This window comes from Argentina silus (genome assembly GCF_951799395.1).
Source record: "Argentina silus genome assembly, chromosome: 6".
Lineage (NCBI taxonomy): Eukaryota > Metazoa > Chordata > Actinopteri > Argentiniformes > Argentinidae > Argentina > Argentina silus.
The window spans coordinates 12,980,945-12,990,799 of record NC_139660.1 but is presented as its reverse complement, the minus strand read 5'-3'; the positions used below and the strand labels follow the sequence as shown (position 1 = coordinate 12,990,799).

General features: G+C 38.9%; 2 protein-coding genes across 2 annotated transcripts; both read right to left on the bottom strand.

Annotated features, from left to right (window-relative positions):
- Window positions 1–549: 549 nt before the first annotated feature.
- cist1 (colon, intestine and stomach enriched 1) lies at window positions 550–3,156 on the bottom strand. Its single transcript, XM_083671069.1, has 4 exons — window positions 3,081–3,156; window positions 1,992–2,336; window positions 1,604–1,767; window positions 550–1,114 (listed from the first exon to the last, which is right to left on the bottom strand). Exons 1-4 carry the CDS (start codon window positions 3,145–3,147, stop codon window positions 1,070–1,072), a joined length of 621 nt encoding a protein of 206 aa, XP_083527195.1. The 5' UTR covers window positions 3,148–3,156; the 3' UTR covers window positions 550–1,069.
- A 1,464-nt stretch (window positions 3,157–4,620) lies between these two features.
- On the bottom strand, window positions 4,621–9,066 carry mpv17l2 (MPV17 mitochondrial inner membrane protein like 2). Its single transcript, XM_083672594.1, has 5 exons — window positions 8,554–9,066; window positions 8,130–8,291; window positions 7,178–7,254; window positions 6,850–6,978; window positions 4,621–5,881 (listed from the first exon to the last, which is right to left on the bottom strand). Exons 1-5 carry the CDS (start codon window positions 8,738–8,740, stop codon window positions 5,777–5,779), a joined length of 660 nt encoding a protein of 219 aa, XP_083528720.1. The 5' UTR covers window positions 8,741–9,066; the 3' UTR covers window positions 4,621–5,776.
- Window positions 9,067–9,855: the final 789 nt, after the last annotated feature.

Genomic DNA, 9,855 nt, shown 5'->3' with positions numbered 1-9,855 from the left:
ACAAAATTATTCTTTTTGCGTCGATAATTAGAAGGTCAATCACGTCCTGCTTTCCACAGAGATAATAGCTATTCACAATCCTGGTTATTTCAATTTGAAGTCTCGTCTCGCGCCGCAGGCTTTGAGAAGTTTCACTTACCTTTTTACTCGGTCGAGTTCTTGAGTTTTTCCGTGAAAACAGTCACGAAGAGTCTGTCTCTACGTTGAAGAACGTTGCATTTATCATGGAACATTTTATTGCTTTAAGTTTAGACTTCAAACTCTGTACCATGCTTTCGTTGTGAATGACGTTGATAGGGTCACATGACAGGAAATTGTAGTGGATGTAAACAATATACGCGTGCAGCCCGTGCAGGACCCGCCGTTCAGCCGAATAGAAAGTACAATAGAAGTTCACTGAGGAAGGCTAGTGAAGTGAATGTGTGCGTGAAGACGAGCCCAATATGATCGTCTCCTTCCAGAAATGTATTGAAGCATGGACATGGATGGAAGGTTGATGCTCATGCTTTTCCTTCCAGTATTTTCTTTCTTAACAGCAATTGTGGTTCAGTCATGTTTATTGGTGAAATTGCATTGCCAAAACATAGTCTAAGCCTAATTATAAAAGCTGAAATGATTGTGTTGTTTTGAATGCGATTAGAATGCAAGTATGTCCTATTATCATATGAAGAGAAGGGACATATTTCAAGGAAATGTATTATTTACTCAGAACAATATAATTATTTGTCTTGTTTACAGTCTACAAAAATGTTGAGTTTCTACAGGTAGAAACTTGGTGTTTCTATTTCAAATTGTACCTTGTCTGTGCATCTTCCATTATCAGATTGTATTGATCTATCAATTTGTTTGAACTAAAGTTCACCTAGTGTTGACCAATCTTAAAGTAGATACTGTATTACAGAGTTGCTTTGTGGCCATAAATACAACACCAGCAGCCCAGCCAAAGGATATATTGATGAAAAAAACTGAACACACAGTCTGAACCCTGATAGAAAGATCTACTGTATAATCAATTATCTTCAAGCTTTAGGGAGTCAGCTTCAGCTTGGTCTTGTCAAATCCCTCAGAATCATTTTGAATAATGGGCAAAAGGAGATTCTTCATTCATCTTGCCCTAGATAAGGCAGGAAACAAAATAGTTAGAATTATTTTTGCATTTGTATTCAATGCATTTGAAAAAAAAACAATCCAGTCAACACCTCTGACCTGAATATGGTTGTGAAAAAACGCAGCAGCATGTCCTGAAAGCACATGCTTGCCCCCTAAACAAGACCATCTCTGGCTATGCTAATAGACTATTTACAGGGCTATATGCATGTGCTTGGCTCATACATAATGGCCAAGCAACCAACAAATGTGCAGAGGCATTGTGGAAAATGCACCAAAGGGGTTCAAAATAACTATATATAGACATGGCCACTGCCATTGGAGATAATGTATTTTGTTTAAATCCATGCGGTTTTGCTCACCATGACACCTTATCTGTTCACATTACACCCTAACCCTAATCAACATGTTGTAATATAAACTGAGCAGGAAAAAGTATTCTCACTAAGCATGTTATATCTGGTGTAGTCTGCCTGAATTGAGAAAATAAACTCACCATTGGCACATCTTCAAGCCTCTGAAACTTTGCTCTCCTGGAACTAACAGCCTTAGCTATTACCACTATCACCAGAAGACCCAGAATTATGAAGAATATGCAGAGGACTGCCACTAGGCCAGGATTCCTTGATATGTCACCTTTATCCCAATCATACTGAAGAGCTGAACAATGAATAACACAAAGATGAAAAATAGTGACAAAATGTTTGAATCTCAAAGCTCAACTGAATATTTCAATGCATGGCCTTCAAAATAAACCTGATCATTGTTGTCCTCTTAAACACCTTAGACATGTGTCCTTTAGTAACAGTTCATCTTACCACTAAAAGACTGTCGAAACAGGAATGGTTGTATTTGGTCAACAGATTTTTATCTGGAATACACACCTGTGCTTGAGCTAATGGTGGTGACACCGGACACTGCTGAAGATGTTGGGAAGGTTGGGGATGAGGAATTACGGGGAGTTGTCCCATTTAAGGACTGGTTTGTGGTGGTTGTAAAACCTGTAGTGGTATGTATGGTAGTGCTGGCATTGGCTGCTGGTGATGTATCAGATGCCTGTGAGGAATGGGCAGACTCCATTGTAGGTGATGAAAATGACAATGGGCTATTTTTGGTGGTAGTCTTCGTGGGAGCTTTCACAGTGGTGGACATTGTGGTTGTTGTGACGGTGTCAAGCGTCGGTGTTCGTGTCGGTGTCAAGCTTGATGTTGTGGTTCCACTGTGATTCTCTGTGTGAAAAGAAATGTCTATCAACATCCTGAACAAAGACTTTTGTTGTGATTTAACCTGTGCTAATATTTTGGTGTACTCTCTAACGGTGATTCCTGATATCAAATCTGCATCTTAGTCTTATGTTTTGAGACTGTTTGTTCGGGATAAAACACTTGCCCTAAGGGAGTGGGACCGGTTGACTGATGTAACACAACTGGGTAATTATACAAGGTTGCAGGTGTATCAGGGGTATCAAAAAGAAAATACAATTTACTCTTAAGTTAATCTAGTTTCTTCCTTCACTTCAGTGTTCCTTTTTGTTCTGCCAATGGTAGTGAGTGACAGATCACTAACACAACCTATTTGATGTACTGTACATATGTGTGTAAAAAACTCAGGCACTTGCTCTTATTATTCACCATCCTTCTACCAGACAACAGGTTCAACTAAGTTCAACTTGATCAAATATTTGCTTAGAGGCACACCCCATGTCCCTCAACCTCAATTTCCAGATGCAACTGTCTATAATACTGCCTAGATGCGATAATGTAAACTATTATTTAACTTTTTGTTGTTCTTATGACATTTTACTGTCTGTGGGATTTAACTGTATTAATACATGGAAAGAAATGTAAACTGTACATTTGGAAGATCTTTTGAGAACCAAAGATGCCTGAGCAATAGAGGGATGATGCCTGTGCAAATGTACACAGTTTAGAAAATGAACGTTTTACATAGAAAAATATTAAATATTGACTTACCCTGAGAGGTAGTTACTAAAACAAATGATACGAATACACATGTAGTGAGGCTCCTGACTCCTGCCATGTTGTACTGTTGGTTGAGAACTGATGGTCAACTGCACACATATTACATCCTTGAAAGCAGGATGTTCCTGAATAGCCAGGGAGGTGTACTCCTTTCATACTGTGCATATCCAACGCCTGAAGCTGGTTAGTCACTGTTTGAACAGGCATATTTACTCAATAATAAAAAGGCCTGGCACATGTTCACCAACTCATAGAGCTGAGGAAGGTGAATGGTTTTGTAGACTGGAGGATAGACTTAGAATATACATCCAATAGTGGGATGATTCCCCCACAAAGCAATTCACTATGACTTACTCTCGAACACAATAATGCAACAACAGAGATATATCCTTTAAGAAGTTATACTCCATTCTGGTCCTGAAGAGTCATATTACACCTGATTCAACTTATCAACTGATCATCAAGACCTTGATTGGCTGATTTAGGTGTCACTGCTGAGCTGGGACAAAAGCCTGCAGGACCAGGAGTGAGGATCATTGGCAAACACTTATTTTGTCTTTTCGTCACTCTTTTCAAAAACACAAAATACAATTACACATACAAAAACGTACAAGACGTGAATAGGAGGGTGTGTTGTCACCGACAGTGGAGGGTCTGGGTTGCTGCCTGGTTCAGCTCCCACACTCAAACCTACCAACACAGATTGAGTATCAGTCTCATGTGTGAGCAATTAAGTGTGTCCACAGAAAAATGCAAAATAAGACATTATGATCAACATTATGATCAACAGAAGATATAGGCGGGGGTCTAAATCCAAATCCATATACAAAATCACAGTAATTAGTAGCAGTATGAATTGAGCACCAAAAATCTTTAAACTTTTTCATAATTCCTGAGTTCCCACTTCAAACTTACATCTTTGAAAATTGGGGGACAAATCAGAAGACATATGATGTAGTCTAAGGTGTAAAATGAAAATCTATGAAGAGATTTATAACTAGCTACTTTGATTTTAGTGCTTGTTGATGGAAAATGAATGCTGTTACAGACTCATCATCAAAGTGCATACCTACTGTAAATCTTTCACCCACAGTCATAAGGGGAGAAAAGGAGGATTCAGTTTTTAGGAAGAAATAATACAGAGATAATACCTTTAATTGACGTAGAGATGGCTAACACTTCCTCTGTCTGATATTTGGAATCATTCTTTTCTTTTTTTAATAAGAGAGGATACAAAACTTTGAATTTGATATGGAAAAAGTCAGTCTGTGGTAATATACTATGATCTTAATTCTATAAAAGATTTTTGATCTATTAGTAAGCATGTCTGTGAATCCCTTTGGCCTTTCTGCAGTCAGCCCATGCTAACAGATTATTGTGAATAGTGGAAACATGCTCAATATCAGTTATATTATTATATATTTTTAATGAATATAAGACATTTTAATGTTAGAGAGTAACAAAATTAGCATTCAACCTGAAGGATTCCCTTCTGTCCAAGATCCATGATACTGTTACACACACAATAATTTTCTTCTCCAATATACCTTGTTGACAGACAGATGCATTGACTTGAATGAATGAATGAGATATTCACTGTCAAACATAATCATTTGCAGTCCCCTCTCATTGATTAGTTTCACTTTATTAACATGTTATTACAACAGAGTCTAAATTGGAAATTGACAAAGGGCATAGCCTAAGTTCTAAGGATTTCACCCCGATCATGAAAATGTGTCTGGGACAGCGAAAACCTGGCAAAATCTTGTAGTGTATGCCAAGCATAAGCAACAAAGGTACATGCAAGAGGACTCACAATCAAGTGACTACACATCAATTTCTATACATCTGATATTTTCACAAAAATAGACATTGTGCATCAAAATGATACAACAAAAACTGCAGTTTGAACTGATTTATTGCATGAACTTACATGCATGAAATACAAAGTTTGGGTTAGGACTTACACAGTATTTGTATCATTACTTAATACTTGACACTATTTTACACATTGATTGTTGTTAATCTATAGTTTCCATTCCTAAATGTCTCTATAAATAATAACCAGCATATCATATTGTGCAAATAAATACACCAAATATTACTTTGTTGACTCTGTAAATTATTTCAAAATACTACACTCAAGTCATAAGGTTTCAAGTATTTTATAATGCTGTCAAGCAGCTGGAAATGACAGCATTACAATAATAAAAGCAATGTAAAACAGTCAACACTGGAGTCATGATACATTTCCACTATACAGATAAATGTATATCACTCAATAATTCCCCCCCCCCCAAAAAACAATTCCTTCAAAAGGAGGACCTTCAGAATATTTGGCACAATAATACAATTACACAATAGTGGACCACATGAGGCAGGATTAATATCTTAAAAGACAATTAACAGTTGATTATGGTAATAAGAATAAACGCTCTATGATTACGACTAAATAAATCTGCTTGACTTCAAATGTCCACTATTTTGTAGCCAGCTTTATAGGCCACATAACAGCATTTGATCCCTGAAGTAAATGGAGTTTTGCAATACATCAAATGCACATATAAATCAATATACACACAGGATATTGTGCATCTAGAAACCCAAGAGTGCAAGAGCTATCTGTTCCAAGAACGAAACATAGAGATCCTTAACTCATTTTGAGTTTAGAAGGAGATTCTGTAGGGCTAAACCTTCTCCTCCAGCTGTTCAGATGGTGGTATGGGCCCAACTTCCTTCTTTATGTCCATAACTCCGCTGTCTGAAACCAACTCTTCTGGCTGTCCATCATCCTATCAACAGAACAATGCCATTGAATTACTACATACAGAAATGGATTAAGATGAGAATATAGACTTTTAGTGAAGTAAAGTAATGAAAATACAGACTCTAGTGAATGATCTCATATTTACCAAACCAGTATAAAACAGCACTGTGGCGAAGGATGTAACATTCAGGCCTTTTTAATAGTTCTAAATGTATGTTTAATCGGTAACAATCAGGGAATGAGAAATATATTGAAAGAAATATTTCATTGATGAACACTGTTTTGGTCCAGAAAAATGCTTTCTAAATAGAGTGTCTAGGGGCGACACAGGTTTGTATACAATTGGCCTGGGATTATGAGGAGAGTGGCCTTGGCTGCCCCTTAAAATCCTGAAGAATCAGAAAAGCAATGTCGGTCGCTGCAAACAAACGACCAGCTTCAACAACAGCTTCAACCTCAGCATCTCCTGGGATGTCAGCCCCCAAACCCCAAAAGCCTGGCTGGACAACATGTTTTATTGATAAAACAACTGTAAATAATACAATTCTCGTTCCCTCCGCCTATGAATGAGCAGTCTTCGTTCTCACTCACTAGCTCTGCACAGATTGATCTTAGAAGCACGCGCGTAGGATATGTCCATTTCATCAGTTGAGTGACAGACAATCGAGCGGGGGAGGGTGTGGGGAGCATGGAGTTGTTTGATATTTCGACTCAGTCGAAATATCAATCCCTAAATAGGGCATTGACTTCAGGAGTTGAAGACAAGGAATTGAGGATACAGTACAGACAAAAGGTTAACACATAGTTTGTTGAAGAGTGACTCAAAACTCATAATGCTACAACAAAGAATGTCAGAGAGTGATGGACACCAAACTTAATTGCATTTCATTGGTATTGTATTAGACAGAAATGTTGAGGGAGTAATTTCTTACTATTCCAAACATAGCACTGAAGCAGTACAACAAGCAGTTGTACAGCAGCAGTACAACTTACTCTGTGTTTAAGGTAAGAAAGATAGGTGTCCCAACCCAGGGTAATGGTGTTCACATACACGACCCGGTATTTGGGTGCAAGGTAATAAAAGTTGATCATCTGTGCGGCAGGCCAGACACACCAATCTGCCTATGGGAAGAAATAAAAAGATCTTAACTGACACTAGAATTTCTAATATCACAACAAATATCAGTCACCAGAGAGTGAACCCTCCTATATCCTAGACTATTGTCAAGCAGATGCATCAGAATAAAATATAAAGTACTTGGCCAATAATTCAGCAAGGCATGCATCATATAAGACCTTAACCTGAAATATCAGTACTTACCCTATAGAACTCCCAGAACTTGTCTTTGAATTCTAGCCATCCTTTGGATAAAGGGTGTCCCTCCAATACTCCCATGCCTACGAATAATGAGGGTATTGGGTCAGATTTGTAACAATATATTGAACAAAGAAACGCTGATGTATACCAATAAGCCAATCACACCAACCAAAAATGTATATCTACACACGTTAAATGTACCTGTGCGCTCATTCGAGCCCCTGTATATATGGTCAGAAAAAACGTTTATGAAAACATCCAGTCATTCTAGAGGCCATACCAGCGGCTCCCTGAATACTGTGTGGAATAGTCTTGTAGCACGTCTAAACACATTGGGAGGGATGTCCCACCCCTTTCTACTAGACATTTCATTCTCAAAACACAAAGCGCCCTGACATCTACATCCCTCTTACTGTTATGTTGAGCAAAGCCACGGGAATTAGACAGCAATGCACTGTGTGAGCTGAAATAAACAAGCTCAACCGAATTAAAGATAATGGATTTGGTTCATTTTGATTTTTTTTGTCTGGACATCACACAAAGTTGACTGATGAAACTCTCTCTGATCTCGACTAAAATGTCACTTTAAGAGGATGGAAGCAGGGCTGCAGTGTCCACAATTGTAAGTACAACAATCAAAACCACCCAATGACATTTCACCATGGCTTACCATGTGTCGCCAGAGGCAACCTTTGATCCACTTAAAGTTCTAGTATTGACGTAGACAACCCGTTTTCTTATCTCACCAGTTTCTTCATGCAATTAACCTTTGATTCCACACACACTGGCATATTCACATTACACTTCACCTCAGAGGCCCCAGGGTGAAAGTGGGTGCGTGGGTCAACAAAATTGACTGGTGGATATAATAATGTTGTGTTGGCAATTATCTAAACACATTTCTCGAACTGAATCATAGATAGTGAATGGAAGCAAAAATAGTTGGATTTCTCACCTACAAAGTACCAAGCTCCAAGGGTTGTTGATGCAATCAGCTGGTCTACCAAGACTTTCTTGCCTACAGTCTGCAAGGCTTTGCCGACGAAGATTTTATCCAGCCACGAATACCAGTAGTGGAGGACAGGTCCCATGGAGCAACCCACAGCAAACATTCGCCCTAGTGCGAAAAAACACATTATCGTTACTGCCCCAACAACACTGTAATAACACAGTTGAAACCATTTGCCTGTAGACCCACTAATGTCATGCTACATGTACTCAATGTCGCCTCCACTGATACCTAGGTCTAGACTCTACAAGGATATACCCGCTGCAGAAACCTGTAGAGGTGACTTTGGCAAATGTACATGATGTCAATGTACAGGAGTAGCTAGCCTACAGTACCACCTCCAATCAGAGTTTCAACTGTAACAGCTCACCTGTGCGTCTCCAGTCCCGAATTTTCTCTGGATCGTTGTGTTTCTCCCTAGTTTGCTGTAGGATATCTCCAAGGGACAGCATACCACCACCACTTAGTGTGTTTGTCAATATGAGAAACCTCCCTTGGAACAGAGGTTTCCAATAGAATGAGATCCGAACAAGAAAGTCTTTACCCCGGAGAATCATATTTGATGTGCAGCCGACCAGTCATCTGCAACGCAAAAAAACGGATGCTCGTGTCCAGCAAACAAAAAATGCTTGCATGCAAAAATGATGACTTCCAGCTAGACAGGTACAAAGTCTGCCTCACTGCTCAAGCAACCTAGCGACTTCATCGTGTCATGTTGGCTAGCTAGCTGTAAGTTATATCGGTTTATAAGTGGATAATGTCGCGAGCCTACACAATTAATAATATGGCAAGGTATGGCTCACCAAAAAAACACTGGCAGACAGACAGAATTTTTAAAATACCTATATAAAACGTTAACTGTCAACAACACATGGCTACAGGCCGTCGCTAACTTCAAGCAAGGATTAGAAGATGGCCACTACAGGCATGCGCAGAGAGTTTTGTCAGTGATAGGTTTCATATTTCGTAATATACACTTTATTTTATTTGTGAAAGTAGCTGGACAAGTGCAAGTAAGGGGGAAGATATTTTAAATTGTTACAAATGGTTTTACTCATCCGTATCAGAATTATTCACGAGGGCAAAGGATCTTGTCAGACTGCGCATGTGCGTAGCAGTCGCTCTCCCTAAATATTGGCTGTGTTTGAGAGGATCAATTTTTGTTGCCGATCAGTGCCTTTCAATACCTTTTGCATGATGGCGATACAATCTGTCCGATTTGCTCAAAAATGTCAGCTGCTTGAGATGAACGAGAGTCCCGAAATGGAGGCTCAAACTTTTTTTAGAGTGAGGCGCAAATGAGATGATAAAATAGGGGTGATGTGATAACATATTTTCTGGTTCTAGTCAGAAGTCTGGCGGCTGCTTTCTGGATCAGTTGCAGATTTATGGCTGTGTTGGAGGAGCCAGATAGTAACGCATTACAGTAGTTAAGTTGTGATGTTATGAAGGTGTGAATCAGTTTCTTGCATCATAAAACGATACAAAATTCCTGACCTTAGCAATGTTGCAAAAGTGAAAGAAGGCAGCTCTGGATGTGTTTTTGATGTGTGCATTGAATGTGAGTTCAGGGCCAAGGATGACACAAGATCGTTGACATTATCATTTGGTACAACACTGCAGCCGTCTACTTTTAATGTTAGAACTGATATGAGGTGTCTGATTGATATGA